Source organism: Lissotriton vulgaris, unplaced genomic scaffold (assembly GCF_964263255.1).
Source record: "Lissotriton vulgaris unplaced genomic scaffold, aLisVul1.2 SCAFFOLD_562, whole genome shotgun sequence".
Lineage (NCBI taxonomy): Eukaryota > Metazoa > Chordata > Amphibia > Caudata > Salamandridae > Lissotriton > Lissotriton vulgaris.
The window spans coordinates 621,922-641,923 of record NW_028250739.1 but is presented as its reverse complement, the minus strand read 5'-3'; the positions used below and the strand labels follow the sequence as shown (position 1 = coordinate 641,923).

Here is a 20,002-nt window from a genome sequence, read left to right as displayed (position 1 = left end):
GGCAAATAGTCAATGAGATCAGCACCGGGGAAGGTAGAGTAAGGTCAACTGGCGTGGATCCGGATCCAGGCCTGGATCCATGGGGACCCTGCGGCGCCAGAGCTGCCGGCATCGAAGTTCAAGGTCCCCCAACTGGCTCCACGGGCCCAAAGAAGTGTCAGCTGAGGCGGGCTGCTCAAAGATGGAATGGAGGGTTCCGTTAAAATGCACAAAGTTGGTCAGGGGGACGCCCTGGCTCCCGGAATCGGGGTGGAGCACAGAGTCATTCCTGAATCAGGCAACTGAGATGGGGCCTTAGAGCGACGATGGTCCAGTTACCGCGTCAGCCAACCGATGAGGAGATGGCGAAGAGCAACAGTGTTTTTTCACCTTCGTGTGCTTTGACTTACCAGAGGAGTGCGAAGAGTTGGACAAGGTGTAGTGGCTCTGCAACCCATCTCGAGACCTTACATCGAGCGAGAGCTACGCAGAGCAGACTGCCGGACCTCCAAAAGCATTCAGGACTGCTCCGCAAAGACTTCTGATTCATGGCCAGACAGTCAGAGCACGACTTCAGGTTGTGGTAACGCTCCAGGCACCAGAGACACACAAAGCTTGAATCCAGCCTGACAATGAGACATCCACTGCGCACCAGGACTCGAGAAAAAGAAGTCGAAAAAAGTTTAGTCAAGAAATTACTAAGGGGCAAGCTCTCTGGATCTGCGCTAGGCTGGGAAGTTGGGTCAGCACTGATGCGGTGTCAAGTAGGCACTGCGATGTCACCCCGACAAAGGAGACGCCGAACGCGGAGTCGACTAACGCTACCTACAGACGTGCAGGGGTATTGCTGAAGAAAAATTCTCCAGATCCAGTCTGACAATGGGGGTAATACTGAGGTAAGGAATCTACAACTAATAGGCTTTCAGATTCTTGCGGCATTGGAATGCTTACAACTAATGCTGTGTTATACATTACCCAGCATGAGGAATTCCAAATTAACCAAGCCTTTTTGACATTACAACTGGCAACAATGCCCAACACATTATTCACTGCTGGTTATGTTGCATGGAATGGCCGGGAAGGTAATCTTGTCAAATGCGGTCACTATTACAACACTACTGCAATTAGCACCAAGGATTATTTTTCATTGCGCGCAAATTGCTCTTTTTACGAAAAAGGTTGTCAACCCTTGCCTTAATACCATGCATATCGCAAGATTCCCAGGTCAAATTGGTTGGGGTCAAGGACAGCAGGTTATGGATACAGTGTTAAATGAGGTAAGTAAGCCCAGCCCCCCTACAATACAAACCCTTTGGATACCAGTTTACAGTACACAAGTATGGATCTGTAAAAAAGGATTTCCTGCCAAGCTGTGTATCGAGCAAATTCAAACCTGTATACATAATTCCTGACACAAAACCTTCACTATTAGGCTGCACGTTTGAAGGAAATCCAGTGAGCTCAACTCAAGTTGCAGCACTGACAGGGTTCCGCTATAAAGATGTCTACACAAGTAGAACAATTAACCGTTTGAAGGCTCCCAGATTACTCCCTGATTATATGAAAATACATGCAGAGGCCAAGAAAACAAGATTGAGGATTGCTTTCAAAATAAACAAGCATTTACAATGCAATGGTTTCGCCTTTGGAAAAGTTAGAGCTATTAGCATTGTAAATGACAAAACGAATAGTTTACCTGTCGGTGTCGTTTTGCAGCTTGAAGATCTTTCTGGATTCACTATGCTGTGCATTATTCCGCGATCTGGTGGTTGGGTCCGGAATCGTAGTCTTTTTTTCTCTTTTTTTTTTTTTGTAGCCCAGGTGGGCGTCGACGTCCCACCATTTGGTGCACCTTCGTGACGTCGGCACGCTTCCTGCGGAAGCTCCCACCCTTGGGCGCCATCTTCGGATTCTTTTTTTCTTTCCTCCTTTGTGGTGAATCCATGGCTATGTGTATTAAAACTTTCCTTCAACGTAAACTTATTCACGTATATTTGTCTTGTTAAGCGTTCCCATCTTACTCTATGTCCTTCCACCTTCTCCAGCCTCATCTTTCTGGCGGAGGTGGGTGGGTTCGCTAGTGAATCCAGAAAGATCTTCAAGCTGCAAAACTACACCGACAGGTAAGAAACTATTCGTTTTGCAGCGTGAATCTTTCTGGATTCACTATGCTGTGCATTGATTTCGTAGCGGTTTTGTCACTCATGTGGCGGCTGGGTGGAAGATGAGCGTTGGTTGTTAAAGATATGTTGAAGCACTCTTTGGCCCACTTGTGCTTCCTTGTTCATCTGCACATCTATGCAATAGTGTTTAGTGAAAGTGTGCACTGAAGCCCATGTTGCCGCCAGGCATATGTCTTGGATGGGCGTGTTTGCCAGGAAGGCGATTGTTGCCCCTTTCTTTGGTTGAGTGGGCTCGTGGCCCCTCCGTGAGCTCCTCACCCGCTTGCATGTGGCAGAGCTGTATTGTTTTTGCAATCCATCTTGCTATGGTGTTCTTAGTCACTGGTCTACCCAGGAGACTCCTTGCGAAGGACACAAAGAATTGTTTTGTCTTCCTGTGTTCTTTCGTCCTTTCTATATAGTGCATTACTGCCCGCCTTGCATCCAGAGTGTGGAGCGCCCTCTCCGCATTTGATGTGGGCTTCTGGAAGAAGCTAGGGATCTGGATACTTTGGTTCATGTGGAATTTAGATACTACCTTGGGCATGAAATGCGGGTCTGTCCTCATCACGACCCTGTCACTGTGTATTTGTATGTACGGTTCTTGCAGCGTTAAAGCTTGTAGTTCGCTCACTCTGCGTAGCGATGTTATTGCTACTAGAAAGGCTGTCTTCATGGTCAGTATTTGTAGTGACGCTTTATGGATGGGTTCAAACGGCGGCTTCATGAGTTCCGTCAGTACCACGTTCAAGTTCCATGCCGGCGGCGGCATCCTCTTGGGTGGCGCTATTCTCTTTGCTCCTTCCAAGAACCTTTTCACTACTCTGGAAGTGAAGCAACTTCTCCCCGTTTCTCCCCTTGTGTATGCCACAATCGCTGCCAGGTGAACCCTCAGCGAGGACGAGCTTAGTTTGGCTTTGATCAGGTGCGTGAGGTATCTGAGTACTGTAGACTCGTCAGTTTTTTCTCTAAGTTTTTCTTATGGCACCACTGCGTGAACCTCTTCCATTTCTCCCCATAGCACTTTCGTGTACTGGGTCTCGTTGCTTCTCTCAGCACCCGAAGTGTGCTCTCTGGTAGTTTTAGATGAGCAAACTCTAAGTCCTCAGGAGCCACGCTGACAGGCAGAGGCTTTCTGGTTCTGGGTGTAGAACTTGTCCCCCTTCCATGGAGAGAAGGTCTCTTCTTTTTGGGAACTTGTGTGCTCTGCCCTGCGCCATCTCCATAATCTGGGAGTACCAAGTCTGCCTCGCCCATTGGGGAGCCACCAGGATGAGAGTCATGTTGCTCGACCTGCACTTGTTCAGGACTCTGGGGATCATTGGAGTCGGTGGAAAAGCGTAGGCAAATTTCTTTGACCAGCTTATCCATAGGGCATTCCCATGGGACATTGGTTCCTGTTCCCTCGATGCAAAGTGTTGGCATTTTGCATTCCGGCGTGTTGCAAACAGGTCTATTGTTGGTGTGCCCCACCTCCTGAACAGGTTCTCTGTCTCTTTGTTGTTCAGTTCCCATTCGTGGGACACCGATGCTTGCCTGCTGAGCCAATCCGCTTCCACATTGTCCTTCCCTGGCAGGTGTATGGCCAGCAGGTCTATCCTGAGTGGGATCGCCCATCTCCATATTTCTTTAGCCAAGCTCGACAGAGGGAATGACTGAGTCCCCCCTTGCTTGTTGATGTAAAACATTGTTGTGGTGTTGTCTGTCTGTATCAACACCCTTCTGTTGTAAAGGTGCTTTTGGAAGGCCTTGAGGGCCAGCAACACTGTTTTCAGTTCCAGGTAGTTGATGTGCTTGACCGCATCTCCTGGGTTCCACAGACCCCTCACTCTGAGCCTGTTCATGTGTGCGCCCCATCCTTTCTGGGATGCGTCTGTGGTGATGGTCACAGTTGGGTCCGGTGGCGTTAGAGGCTTCCCCATCGTTATATTTTCCTTCGTCCACCATGTCATCTCCTCCTGCACATTGTGCGTAACAACCACTAGATCTTCCCAACTTCCTTCTGCTTGTGACCATTGTTGTTGCAGCCACTCCTGTAGTTGTCTCATCTTTAGGCGAACATTGGGGACCAGGTGGATGCATGACGCCATCATCCCCAAGATCTTGCTCACCGTCCTCACTGTCAGAACTTGCCCCTTCTGGTAGTGACGTTTCTCCCTCAGCAGGCTGAGTGTTCTCTTCTCGCTGGGTGTCACTCTGCATTCGACAGTGTTGATCAGGGCTCCCAGGAAGATTTTTACTTGTTCTGGGTCCATGGAGCACTTCCTCCAGTGGATGGAGAAGCCCAGGTTCGTGAGCTTTCTTGTGACCTGTTCTGCGTGGGCTTTGCACGTCGTGTAAGAGCTTGCTTTCACGAGCCAGTCGTCCAGGTAGGGGTACACGTGTATAACCTCCCTTCGCAGGTGTGCGGCCACCGCCGCGAGGCATTTGGTAAAGACCCTTGGTGCTGACTTGAGCCCAAAAGCTAGGGTCGTGAACTGATAGTGGTCTTTGTTCACCTTGAATCTTAACAAGTGTTTGTGTTTCCTGTTCATGGGGATGTGCAGGTATGCGTCTTTTAGGTCTATTGTGGACAAGTAGTCCCCGGGCCTTATTTGTGGGATGACCTCTTGCAGGGAAGTCATCTTGAACTTTTGAGTTTTTACGTAGGTTTTCAGGAAGCGTAGGTCCAAGATGGGTCTTAGGCTTTCGTCCGCCTTTGGTACTAGGAAGTAGTTTGAGTACACTCCCTTGTCCCGTTCTTTTTGCGGGACTGGCTCTATGGCCTCTTTGAGGAGCAGTTCTTGAGCTTCCTCCTGGAGCAGGCGCAGTTCTCTGCCCTTGTGACCCCTTCTCTTTGGCCTCCTGCTTGGTGGGTATCTTTCCAACTCTATGCAGTATCCGTGTTGTATAATGTTTAGTATCCACTTGTCTGTGGTTATTTTTCTCCACTCGTGTAGGAAAAATCTCAACCTTCCCCCTACTGGTGTTGTGTGTTCTCTTGAGCCGTGTCCGTGTGAGCCTCTCCTTAGCTGTAGGTGCTCTCCCCCCGGAGGCTTTGGGTGGGTGAGCGCCTCCCTCTTCGTGGAGTCATTTTTGGGGGGGTTGATCACCACCTCTCCGTCTTTGGCCCCGTCCGTTTCCTCTCCCTCGAAAGGACTGGCCCCTATTCTGGGAGCTCCAATTCTGCCTCTGTTGACCCTGTTGCCATTGGTTGTCCCCTTGTTGACCATGGTGGTGCGACTGATGCAAATGTGATTGCTGATTTCCACCTCTACCATTTGGTCTCCTCGTGGGGGTGCCTCTCCGCATCCCCCTGAATTGTAGGGCTCCCATTGATTTGGCTGTCTCATTGTCTTTCTTCAGCTGGGCCAGTTTGTCATCCACCGCTGTTCCGAACAGCGTCTCCCCATTGAAGGGGGTGTTCAGTATGTTGTTCTGTACTTCTGCCTTGAAGCCTGATATTCTGAGCCAGGCCTGCCTTCTCTCCGTGATACCTATGGCCATCAGTCTGCTTGATGTTTCTGCCCCGTCTAGGGCCGTCTTCAGGCATGCGTTTGCTATGTCCTTTCCCCCCTCGACGAGGTGGGCTGCCCTCTGCCTGTACTCCTCAGGCATGTGTTTCAGCAACTGGCTCATCTCATCCCAGTGCTGGTATTGGTGTCTATTCAGGAGTGCGTTGGAGTTTGCCATCCTCCAATGCATGGCCGCATTCCTTTCCATTTTCCTTCCAGTGAGGTCCATCTTCCTGCTTTCCTTATCAGGTGGTGGACCAGATGTGGTTGGCACGTTGGCCCTTCTCCTGGCAGTTGCCGCGATAATAGAGTCAGCTGCCACGGTGCCGTGGATATAAGGGGGGTCCCCGGAGGAGAACTTTTATTTCTTCTCAGTCCTCGGGGTCACCGACCTGCATGTAGCCGGTTCCTTGAAGGCTTCAGCTCCTTGTGCCGTGACGCTCTTCAGCATGGGCAGGAAACTGCTTTTTGTCTGTGAGGGGAGCAATGTTTCCAGCAGGAAGTCTGCCTTTGTCTGTTCCTCCTCCAACTTTACATTGTAGACTGTTGCAGCCTTCTTGACGACTTCATAGTAAGCCCCGATGTCGTCTGGCGGCGAAGGCCTTGACGGATACGTTTCCACAGGTTCCTCTGGGTTATCGGCCTCGAGATCCTGCCATTCTTCGTCTAACGACGCCGAGCATTTTGAGTAGTAGCTCTCGCGGAGGTAATCTCCCTCCGAGCGGTAGAAATCCTCCTCTTCCCCTTCATCTGTGGGGTTTGGAGTTTTCGGCGGCTCTTCGGCCTCGAAGTCCTCCTGCAACTCTACCTCTTCGGCTGGCGCTGCGGTGCTCGAGGCGGCAGTCGCGGTCTTCGAGGGAATCGAGTAGTTCTTCATTTTCTCGTCGAAGTCTCTCTTCCTCTGGAGCATACTTTCCATTTCGGCCTCGAGCCTTCTTCTCTTTTTCTCCATCTCTGCCGCCTGCTCGGCGTCGAGCTTCTCGGCTGGTCTCTTCGAGGGCGCCTTCGATGTGGAGGCCATTTTGAGCGTCTTCTCGCTCGCGGGTCCCTTCGAGGGCCTGCTTCGACGACCGATGCTTTTCGCTGGTCTTCGCCATCCGGGAGTCCTTTTCGAAGGATCCGCTGGTCTTTTCGGAGGATGCAACTTCGGACGTCGAAAATTTTGTCGCTGGTGCTCCTTTCGAGGACTTAGCCTCTGTTTTTCGGGGTTCTCCCTCAGGCTTTCTAGGCCCTGTCTGGGTTTTCGGGGTCGTAGACTCTCCTACCTTTATTGAAGGTCTCACATCGGTCTCTAAGACCGTGAAGTCATCTGGTCCCTCGGCGATGTTCTCCTCTTCCTCGGAGGAGGCACCCAGGTCGTAAAGCGTCGGCGTGGTCCCTTTCCCTTGCATCGTCTGGTGGGCCACCCTCTGTCTCTCTCGAACTCTCAAAGTCTTCGGCGTGAAGACCGAACAGGCGTTGCAATCCTCGCTGGAGTGGTCGACCGGCAGGCAGAGGTTGCAGACTGGATGCTGGTCCTTCTGCGCGTACTTGTGGTGGCAATTACGGCAGAACTTGAATGGAGTGTTGTCCATGTGCTCGGTCAGGGGGTCCCCTGCCCGCTCCTTCTCCTTGGCTGTCGAAAACCTCGATGTTTTCTTCCTCCTTCTCCGTTCTGGTTCTAGGAGGTCTTCTTCTCCGACCTTCCTCGGTCCTTTTTCTTCCAAAAACTTGTGTATTTCCTTTTCTCCTGAAACTTCTCCGGAGCTTCATGCGACGATCCAGACCCAACGGCGGAAAAAAGAATCTGAAGATGGCGCCCATGGGTGGGAGCTTCCGCAGGAAGCGTGCCGACGTCACGAAGGTGCACCAAATGGTGGGACATCGACGCCCACCTGGGCTACAAAAAAAAAAAAAGAGAAAAAAAAGACTACGAATCCGGACCCAACCACCAGATCGCGGAATAATGCACAGCATAGTGAATCCAGAAAGATTCACGCTGCAAAATGTGTATTTATGTGTTGGTTTTGAAAACAGATAAATAAATAGCATTGTCATTTACATTGCCATTAGCTTAATCTCTCGCAAATGTGAGACCTATTGTACCCTACGGACGAGCTCAGCAGACAGCAATTACTACCACACACACACCAAGAGACAGAGCCCCACACACACCCACCAAGAGACAGAGCCCCACACACACCCACCAAGAGACAGAGCCCCACACACACCCACCGAGACAGAGCCCCACACACACCCACCGAGACAGAGCCCCACACACACCCACCGAGACAGAGCCCCACACACACCCACCGAGACAGAGCCCCACACACACCCACCGAGACAGAGCCCCACACACACCCACCGAGACAGAGCCCCACACACACCCACCGAGACAGAGCCCCACACACACCCACCGAGACAGAGCCCCACACACACCCACCGAGACAGAGCCCCACACACACCCACCGAGACAGAGCCCCACACACACCCACCGAGACAGAGCCCCACACACACCCACCGAGACAGAGCCCCACACACACCCACCGAGACAGAGCCCCACACACACCCACCGAGACAGAGCCCCACACACACCCACCGAGACAGAGCCCCACACACACCCACCGAGACAGAGCCCCACACACACCCAGAGACAGAGCCCCACACACACACCCAGAGACAGAGCCCCACACACACACCCAGAGACAGAGCCCCACACACACACCCAGAGACAGAGCCCCACACACACACCCAGAGACAGAGCCCCACACACACACCCAGAGACAGAGCCCCACACACACACCCAGAGACAGAGCCCCACACACACACCCAGAGACAGAGCCCCACACACACACCCAGAGACAGAGCCCCACACACACACACCCAGAGACAGAGCCCCACACACACACACCCAGAGACAGAGCCCCACACACACACACCCAGAGACAGAGCCCCACACACACACCCAGAGACAGAGCCCCACACACACACCCAGAGACAGAGCCCCACACACACACCCAGAGACAGAGCCCCACACACACACCCAGAGACAGAGCCCCACACACACACCCAGAGACAGAGCCCCACACACACACCCAGAGACAGAGCCCCACACACACACCGAGACAGAGCCCCACACACACACCGAGACAGAGCCCCACACACACACCCACCGAGACAGAGCCCCACACACACCCACCGAGACAGAGCCCCACACACACCCACCGAGACAGAGCCCCACACACACCCACCGAGACAGAGCCCCACACACACCCACCGAGACAGAGCCCCACACACACCCACCGAGACAGAGCCCCACACACACCCACCGAGACAGAGCCCCACACACACCCACCGAGACAGAGCCCCACACACACCCACCGAGACAGAGCCCCACACACACCCACCGAGACAGAGCCCCACACACACCCACCGAGACAGAGCCCCACACACACCCAGAGACAGAGCCCCACACACACCCAGAGACAGAGCCCCACACACACCCAGAGACAGAGCCCCACACACACACCCAGAGACAGAGCCCCACACACACACCCAGAGACAGAGCCCCACACACACACCCAGAGACAGAGCCCCACACACACACCCAGAGACAGAGCCCCACACACACACCCAGAGACAGAGCCCCACACACACACCCAGAGACAGAGCCCCACACACACACCCAGAGACAGAGCCCCACACACACACCCAGAGACAGAGCCCCACACACACACCCAGAGACAGAGCCCCACACACACACACCCAGAGACAGAGCCCCACACACACACACCCAGAGACAGAGCCCCACACACACACACCCAGAGACAGAGCCCCACACACACACCCAGAGACAGAGCCCCACACACACACCCAGAGACAGAGCCCCACACACACACCCAGAGACAGAGCCCCACACACACACCCAGAGACAGAGCCCCACACACACACCCAGAGACAGAGCCCCACACACACACCCAGAGACAGAGCCCCACACACCCAGAGACAGAGCCCCACACACCCAGAGACAGAGCCCCACACACACCCACACACCCAGAGACAGAGCCCCACACACCCAGAGACAGAGCCCCACACACCCAGAGACAGAGCCCCACACACCCAGAGACAGAGCCCCACACACCCAGAGACAGAGCCCCACACACCCAGAGACAGAGCCCCACACACCCAGAGACAGAGCCCCACACACCCAGAGACAGAGCCCCACACACCCAGAGACAGAGCCCCACACACCCAGAGACAGAGCCCCACACACACACACCCAGAGACAGAGCCCCACACACACACACCCAGAGACAGAGCCCCACACACACCCACCCAGAGACAGAGCCCCACACACACACACCCAGAGACAGAGCCCCACACACACACACCCAGAGACAGAGCCCCACACACACACACACCCAGAGACAGAGCCCCACACACACACACACCCAGAGACAGAGCCCCACACACACACACACCCAGAGACAGAGCCCCACACACACACACACCCAGAGACAGAGCCCCACACACACACACACCCAGAGACAGAGCCCCACACACACACCCACCCAGAGACAGAGCCCCCCACACACACACCCACCCAGAGACAGAGCCCCACACACACACCCACCCAGAGACAGAGCCCCCCACACACACACCCACCCAGAGACAGAGCCCCCCACACACACACCCACCCAGAGACAGAGCCCCACACACACACCCACCCAGAGACAGAGCCCCACACACACACACACACCCAGAGACAGAGCCCCCCACACACACCCAGAGACAGAGCCCCCCACACACACACCCAGAGACAGAGCCCCCCACACACACACCCAGAGACAGAGCCCCACACACACACACACCCACCCAGAGACAGAGCCCCACACACACACACACCCACCCAGAGACAGAGCCCCACACACACACCCAGAGACAGAGCCCCACACACACACACCCAGAGACAGAGCCCCACACACACACACACACACACCCAGAGACAGAGCCCCCCACACACACACACCCAGAGACAGAGCCCCACACACACACACACACACCCAGAGACAGAGCCGCACACACACACACACACACACACCCAGAGACAGAGCCACACACCTAGAACCAGAGCCACACACCCAGAGACAGAGCCACACCCACCCACCCAGAGCCACAGCCAGGGGGCGGGGAAGCAAGCACAGCCAGGGGGCAGGAAGCAAGCACAGCCAGGCTGCGGGGAAGCAAGCACAGCCAGGCTGCGGGGAAGCAAGCACAGCCAGGCTGCTGGGAAGCAAGCACAGCCAGGGGGCGGGGAAGCAAGCACAGCCAGGGGGCGGGGAAGCAAGCACAGCCAGGGGGCGGGGAAGCAAGCACAGCCAGGGGGCGGGGAAGCAAGCACAGCCAGGGGGCGGGGAAGCAAGCACAGCCAGGGGGCGGGGAAGCAAGCACAGCCAGGGGGCGGGGAAGCAAGCACAGCCAGGGGGCGGGGAAGCAAGCACAGCCAGGGGGCGGGGAAGCAAGCACAGCCAGGGGGCGGGGAAGCAAGCACAGCCAGGGGGCGGGGAAGCAAGCACAGCCAGGGGGCGGGGAAGCAAGCACAGCCAGGGGGCGGGGAAGCAAGCACAGCCAGGGGGCAGGGAAGCAAGCACAGCCAGGGGGCGGGGAAGCAAGCACAGCCAGGGGGCAAGGAAGCATGCACAGCCAGGGGGCAGGGAAGCAAGCACAGCCATGTTTCCAGTGCTTGGCTATTCTGAACAAACCATTGGTATCCGGCCTGCCATTCAAACGAAAATAACTCCCAGAATACCTTAAATAGCTAATTGAAAGCTCAGAAGTAGAAACATTATGTCCTGACTACACGAGAGAGGCTGCAATTGTAACTGCGAGGGACAAATACCACTGAACTGGGAAGAAAGCGTACAACTATAGTGGAGGAATGAAAACCTCGTACACTACTGCATACCACTGTGCTTTGGATCCAGGAACACCACAGGCCCAGGTTTGGATGCTACTTCAGAAATGCCACAGCACAGAAAGAACAACATTACCTAATGTACTTGTGTAATGGGGTTGGTGCTCATGTAAAGCACTCCAATACCTACTTTCGCGTTATTTAAAACTGCCCAAAAATAGAAGCGGGGTTGACGTCCTGGCAACGTGTTACAAATGCAGTTCATTAAAAAACGTTTTGTTATTGAGGCCGCAGAAACAGCCAGCCTCGAGGAGCAGCTTCAAGCATGGGGAGTAACTGTGACTGAGTAAGTTGTTTTCTGGGCTAGTTCTTTAGATGCTTACCGTGCCGCGGGGACGGGGCTTCGTGATAGGAGAATAAAGACTCTGCAATGGACAGAGGCTGGTAATCTATAAGAGCTGCATACGTGGCATTGTGTGAGGAGTTGGGCACGAGGTGACTGACTCGGTGAAGTCTGTGAAGGGAGCAGGACTTTGTGGCCATTTGAGGATCGGAAAAGCGAACGCCATAAGTGGCCAGACTGGGGTTGTAATAGAAGGCTTTCGGCGCTACAAAGGGGAACCTACTCAACAGGGCATTGGGTTAAGGAGAAGTGGACTGTTCTATGAAGAAAGCGGGGTTGGGGAGTAGGTGAGACTAGGTTTTCAGGCTGTGGGCTCCCTGGGGCAATTGTTTTTCGTTATCGTTAGCGAGAGCGGGACGGAAAGGAGCTGCGGGGAGGAGAGCTGCGGGCAGAGGGAAGGGGGGCCATGCACGACAACAAACCGAGGCCACAGGACACTCAGATGACAAAAACAAAGACAACAGACACGAAGAACAGTACACAGACGACATGACACGGACAAGACCTACAAAGTAATCAACCAGCAAACAAAGACAAGCCACGGACGTACAAAATGCTGCTTACCTGCAGGGATGTGGAATTCCTATAGCCCGACGCCCAGGACATATTGTTTGGGGTGAAGGGCAACAAGTTTTAATGTGTATTTTGTCCTTGGGACAAGTAGGCCCAACCCCCTGCAGCACAAACCCTTTGGCTGCCAGTTTGCAGTTCCACATTAAGGATCAGGGAAGGGTACTGCCTGTAGTCAAGTTAATATTTGTGTGCATGTGTTAATGCTGTTCAAACTTGTATTAATGGTTCATTAATTGAAAGCCTTTATTAGGGTGAGCGCTCTAAGTAAATGTACGTTCTGATTGCACTACTGACAGTATGAACATGTGTACACACTGTTTCAAAGTTTAGCAACATGAGGCTATGCATGATGCTCACAGAATGCTCCCTGATTAGATGCAAATATTTGTAGAAGCTTGAAAGCAAGATTAAGGTTTCTTTGCTTTCAATATAAAATGTTCCTAAAAAATGAAAGTTGGGAAAAAAACATTCAGCTAAACTACTGTAAAATTTCAGGTACCATTTCATTGCAGCATCATTTAGTAAAATGTGATGATTCATGCTTGTATTTCCCATATATATTTATATTGGAAAATGTCTGTAACCAGTTTCAATAAGATTATGGGAAACACAAATAAACAAGCCTTGGCAAAGCCAGTAGGTCTGACATTGGTGGTCAGCTTTTTAGTTTTGGCAATGCGTGACTTGTTTTGGCATAGCTTTTGTAAAACATTATTGATGTAAGAGCTGCCGGGCCCTCACCATTATAACAATCATTGGCTAAGGCAAAAATAGTTTTTGGTCTAAAAAAAACACACACTGCCACATTAGTTACTGGCACTAAACAAAACTACTTTGTGTACCGATATGCTCCTTGTGAAAGAGCAGAATGCTGTCCCTCACAGTGAAGCCAGCCGATTCAGAGAGAATTTTAATAAACACAAAAGGTCATGTTTTTTTTTTATTTCTGTAATTTTTTATTGTATATAAAAAAATATATATTTACATGGAGCATACATGAGTGGTTAACGCTAGACCAAATTAGGGGCCAAATTATTAAAGAAGTCTCAAAAGTGTACCTTTGGTATATGGCTTTCGTGAATTCACAAGAATTTACATTAGTAGGGCAAGAAATTGTACTTCTACAAAATATTTGTGAACTGCATTTTAGCATGAGCAAATATACATGTGTAGATTTGCTCATGCGAAAACTTGGATGTTTGAAAGTTCATTTTCCCTCCAACTACTTTTTTCCCCAACTCTGAAAGAAGGTTTACGTCTGCCACTCTGAGGAGTAAATTTCCTACATTTCTCTGGATGGGAAAGATTAGAGAAGATTTGTTGAGGACCCTTAAAACATGCAAGTTAGTAGATTTGCACAGACTCAAAAGGGCATTCCGACCCTGGAACTACTGCTTACAACCATCTTTAGTCCCAATGTAGAACTGGAGAAACGTGACAACATAAAATGATTACTAGTATTCAAACACTACTATGGCATATGCCCTGGCATAATCAGAGAGGCTATACAAGAGCTCTTATATAATGAGATTGCTTCCATAATTTGTGGCAGCACTACATGGCACCAAAGGGACAAGTGGATTTTGTTACAGGACAAGTAGATTTATGAAGCAACCTGTCCCTTGGACAAGTAGATATTTTAATAAATTCCACACCCCACCTGCTAGCAAATCAAGGAAACTGAAATAGCACAACCCACCCCTGCAAAACACACGTCCAAAATGGCCAAAACATGCCGAAAAAAAAGAAAAAAAACATCCACCCACCGCCGCATGACGTTCAAAAAGGGGCGGAATGAGAAAAAAATCTACGGAACGCCCACAAATCTGCTCGGAGAATAACGGACAGATCTCTTCCGATGGCTAGCCTCCATTTATGGAGCTAGCCAATGGAAGAGACAGGCGGGACAAAGCCCCGTACTGCTAAACATAAGATTTCGCGTGCGCGAACACTGCTGCGCAGTGGATGCCAGGCGAAACCTAAAAAGGTACACATAAAACTGCAACATCAAATAAAGTTTGGGTCAACTAGAGTGCAACTTAAGGAATCATTTAATAAACAAAGTATTTAACGCACACCAATTTTTGTGTTTTAAAGAAAGCCACCTAAATGCACTGCTGGTACACGTCATTGCACTATTGCAGATTTACAACGGAGGAATCACAAGAATTTATAGACTAAGGCTTGCAAACCATACTAATCGTAAAAGTAATATCTGTGTCCTTGTTAACAAATATACATGCATATTTGCTCAAGATAAAATCTGCTGAGCAACCCCCCCGGAGGAAAAAAATAATAAGAACCCACACAAACGTTCCCTCCTGCCTTGGGCAGGAGTACATTTCCAATTTTTTCCAGAATGCCTAGGAAATTGATCAAAGCTCCAATGGACATTTTCAAGCAGGAAAAATCTGTTCCTTTGTTCTTGCAATACGGGTGCAAGTAACTTGGTACAAGAACAGCCCACTCATGACTAAGCAGAGTGGAATTGCATAACGGAATGCCGCTCCTCCCAATTCCAAATCGGAGTCTGTAGAGGTTTACAGATTTACAGAAAGGTGGTAAAAATTAGAACCTTGCGGGAATCTAAACCCAATATTACCCATCGCATTTTCAGAGAAGTTATTTGCTAGTTTATATAATGAGAAAGCAGTCGTAATTTGGAATCTGTGCATAGCAGCAAAAGGGACAAGTGAATTTATTATTATTACAGTATAGGTAGATTTTATAAGCGTACAGTTCCACGGCCAAATAAATATTTGATAACATTACACACCCTTAGTCTATAGTAAGTAATATACGGGCTGAAACTTTTACAAAAGTAGCTTATAATGCATGGTGGCAGTGGGTCCTCGACTTGGGAGGCAGAGCACAAGGCTCGGAACTTTGACCACTTTACTTAATATGTACATGACATGATCCAAAAGCAGCAATCATTTGATCAGATGGGTTTTCTGTATTCCAACACAGATGATATCCAACTCCTTTAAAGGAACCTTTCACTTACAGCCTCATACTTCAAGTGTTTTCCCAAGGTTCATAAATGGATGGGTGCCCCTTGGCTCACATTGTATATATTGGCAAAACCAAAATAATGATCACCGATGCCAATTTGAAAGCAATATCCCACTGACAATTTAGCTAGTCAGAGTTCAGGCCCGGTCAAGTGATAAAAAGCAAGTAGGTAAAAATGATTCCCAATTTACAAAAAGACTTTAAAGTGTGATCTGGGGTTTCCTTACGTACGTTTCAAAGGAGGGAACATCACCAGATTATCACCTTTCTTTCCCCTGAGAGCAGGAAAGCTTCTGTATCTGCTCTCTGAGGACCCGAAAGGGTTTTTGTAACACCCTGTATCTGGGCACTGAAATCACACTAATGTGCCCATCTTAAGCAACTAAACACGAAGTGGCTAGTCTTGCTGTGCTGGGACCTAACCTGGGTCACTTCACCACTTTAAGTCTTATACAGGCTGCAGAGTCAAACCGACATCCCCATACCAATAAGCACAAAGTCAACATGGTACACTGCCAATCTTTCCAACTAAAACACACTGCCTTTTTAGATGTGTTCCACAGACCAACTAGTACTCCATATACATAGATTTCACAGAGCACACCCCAATGATTGTACTTTTTGTCCAGACTACCTTCTTTAGTCAGTTACCACTAAACCTAAAATCTTATTTAAGGCCACCAGTGCTTCAGGAAAACACATAACCTGGTTGCTTAACACCTGGCTCAATTTAGTCAACCTCCAAGAGACTCTTTGGGTTAAAGTGAACTTAATTAGGTCTAAATGTATCATCTTGAACAACATACAGGACACTAGGTCTACAGACGCTCACTGATCACTCATGTCCTTTCCAGATCTTTCAGAAATAGTAGTTACTAATGTTCACTTCAGCAAGGCTACTGCAAAAACATACAAACCCTTTTATATTCAACATTCTCATTGTGCCTCAGAGCCTGGTCCAACTAAAAGTGTACAACCCAGTTAAGGCTTAGGCTGCAAAAACATGCAGTCAGTCAACATGCATGTACAGACTCCGTGCTTTTTTAAAATGTAAATACCCGATTTCTATGTAGGAACCAGCTTTACCACCCAAACGTAATTTCTCTTGCATTGTTGGTTGCATGCTTTCTGCGATGCTTGCTTCCAACTGCTTTTGACCATTTTTCTGCCAACTTCACAGGGCAAGAGCAAGAAAGTCTACATCTTTTAGTGTCTTTAGAGCATCCTTAACAATTCCAAACAGTATGGTTTTGTACACAGATGTGTAAATCATATCTTAATCAAAGCCTTTCAATTTCTGTTTGCATTGGAAACACGAAGAATGTAGCTTGGTCAATTTTATTTCTTTGCAACTACTGTACCAGTCCAGAAAACGGAAAGCAGATACTCACTGAACAAGGTGCCCAGACAAAACCTCCTTGCAGATGGGCTGCTCAGCCAGCGTGAGCCAGAATTCACAAGCTTCCAGTGCCACGTTCTCATCATTGTCTTGGGTCCTCTGCAGCATATACTGAGAAGAAAAAACAAGCATTTGCAATGCAGTAGGTCTCGCATTTGCGCGAGTTAGAGCTATTAATGTAAATGACAATGTCTTTTACCTATGTGTTTTGGTTTGGAGTGGATGCGGGGAAAAAAATGAGTACTTGGTGCTTTTTGTAAACAAAATGAACTATGAAAGGGGAGAATTAAACTAGTGCACACAGTGGATTCCCAGCACCGGCTGGCCTCCTGTGATCTGTTTGTGTTAAACTCCCTAAATAACAGAGCGAGCGAGCCACAGAACCAGAAACAGCAAGCCAGAGGTGGCTCCGTCTTGTTAAGCAATAATTCAGTCACAGGATTTACTTTAATTTTCTTGCAGTTTTTATGTAGCGCGAACTTGACCCCAAGGTCAAAATTGGATCACTTTACATGAGCACCAGTTACATTACACAAGGACATTCATTTTTGGGAGGTCTGGGGAGATCAAGTGATTTGCCCAGAATCACATGATGTTGAGCCCGGTTGCCCTCATGGTTGACTGCACGTTTCAATATACACATTGTTGAAAGTTATCGTAAACGAGCCCCCTACCTGCCATCCAAAACTGTCAAAAAGAAAAGCATGCCTGCTGAAGCTGAAAAGAGGCAGTATGTGCTGTGGGTGGTCTTTGGAGCAGGACCTAAGTAAGGATTTAAAGAGGAAGGAAAATGGCCAATTTGAGGAGCGGGCCAGGACGACAGCATGCATCTTAAAGGACGGTGAGCTGCTTACAAGAGGCGCACGCCGCCATTGTTAAAGTGTGGCAGGGCGCACTGTAGAAATACAAAGTAAGTAAGGTTTTAAAAGTGGTCAGGCAAGCCACGCAGCGCAAAACAAAGCAGCACGGCCGTCATGGTCAACAAAGAACGGTGTGGCGCATTCTACCAAAAATAAATTGAATGTCAGTAGTAAGTTATAAAAAATGTTTTTCACAATATTTAAAGGTAAAGCGCAATGCCATGGGGTGCGGCAGGCACTTTTTGTAAATCTAAAGGCGGCGTTTGCTTTTTGTAAATATAAAGCATCAGCAGAAGCACCCACATAAGTGCCCATCAGTAGTAAATTGTAAACAAGAGGTTGCAGATTGCAGGAAAGCATAGTGCGTGTGAGAGGAGCAAGTGATTTAAGAAAATGGTTCCCACAGACTTAATGAAACCTGCAGAGTAACACCACAAGTAAATAGGCCAGTCTCATGGGAGGTTACAAAAGTAGAAAAGGGAGGTACTACCAAGCTAAAGTATGAATCAAAAGCAAGCATTTTGAAAGGACAGTAACAGGAACCAATTATTGAAAAGATGGGTGGAGCTTTAAGTCCATACCCGAATACAGCATGTATCAGACAGCGCAAGCGAGACCTAAAAAGGTATAGGATAAAAGTACAGGGCCAGACTGGGAACCACAACCAGCCCTGGCAAAGTGCTCGGCCGTCCCCCCTCTCCCCACTCGGGGTTGACGTTGGAGGTGCCGCCGAGTTCTTTGCCAGGGCCGGTTTTCCGCCGATTTTGGTACAGTGCCGATTTTGCAGCCATGCCGCAAAAACGGCCCTGTAACAAAACTGCCCCCAGGGGCCCAAAACCGGCCCCCACCCGTGCGGTGCACAGGGGGATTGCCCGGTGCTCGCTATGGCCAGACCGGCCCTGGCTATGCAAAGAAACGTTCAAAGGAAGCAGGTAGACTACACAACAGCATAGGGAAGACAAAGTGAGGAGTTAGTCAGAGAAAAGATTCACAAGGAGAGAAAGCGGGAAGGAGAAAAGGCATACAAGGAATGCACCGCAGGAACAGCAGAAGGCTTAAGCCACATAAGGAGATTACATTTGGCCATAAAAAAGCAAATTACTAATTGGAGAATTAGTAAAAGAAAGGTAGCGAAAGAAAGATGATCCACAGTGCAGAACAAAAACAAAATTAAGGTTTTGGATTTCCAGACCCTAGGCAGAAAAATAATGCATAGTCTGTGAACCTAGAACAGGCTTATGCTGAAAAACCAAGTCTACTAAACAAAGAAATACTGTTTTGTTCTCGGGAACGCAGTGACTCATTGTCAAGTATCAAAATGATCTCTTAAAAATGATAATGCTACTCATACACCTGCCTAGCCTGGATTTTATTTCAGAGGAACACTGCTTGGCCAAGCATGGATGAAGCATGGTAAATGTGGAAAGAGAATCCTCAAACAGAAAAGTGGTCAGGACAAGAAATCAATGGGCGTGGAAGCCCTGAGGTAAACAACCTGAAATTAGTGGAGAAGCAAGTCCGGCATAATGTACTTGGAAACAATGCTTAAGCTCTTACAAAATGATCTAGCCCCTATTCAGTTCTGGCAGTTGATAGAGGGGCGAAGAGTTTGCAGCCAGGGCAACCTCTCTGGACCCTCAAGATAAAATTATGATACATACTTTGCAAACCACGTCCAGAAAGCTACAAAAGCCATCATGTCCGCCATGGATAGTGCAAGGGGTGTGCGCTTTTTAAAGTTTATTTTTATAAGAGTTACTGCTGTTCCAAGATGAAACCAATTTAAGCATCACCAACTTAGGGCAGGCGTACAGCTTTATAAACGTCCCATCCAGGACATCGGAAAAGTGGGCCCAAGAGTCTCCTCTGGGGGACACTGGAGTGATGGCAGTCACTCTAGATTAAAGATATGATCAATCCACAAAAACATGAAATCAGGCCTTGGTGGATGTAGGAAGCTGGCATTGTACATGTAATACCACCAAGTGGTTATATCATGCACAGAGTCTAGAGATTCCCCAAGAAGTTTATAGGGCTCCATTTATGGTAGTGTGGGCAAGAGGCCTAATATATAGGAGTTCAAGAAATTTGTTACGCACACAGTGATTAATAAATGACAATTCAAAAAGTATGCACCACAATTTTAGGAAACTAAGCTTCATTCAGGATTTGTTTCAAGACCAAAATGTTCGTGAAAAAAGTAAGAACGTTTGTCAGGAATAAG

The 20,002-nt window shown here is 49.4% G+C and overlaps 1 protein-coding gene across 2 annotated transcripts in view; it reads right to left on the bottom strand.

Annotated features, from left to right (window-relative positions):
- The window catches only part of TNPO2 (transportin 2), a 179,546-nt gene that overhangs the window by 100,896 nt on the left and 58,648 nt on the right, over window positions 1-20,002 (bottom strand). For both annotated transcript variants that reach the window (XM_086950639.1, XM_086950640.1), the window contains exon 9: window positions 16,911-17,029. In XM_086950639.1, coding sequence (XP_086806765.1) covers window positions 16,911-17,029 — 119 coding nt within the window. The remainder of the gene's footprint in view (window positions 1-16,910; window positions 17,030-20,002) is intronic.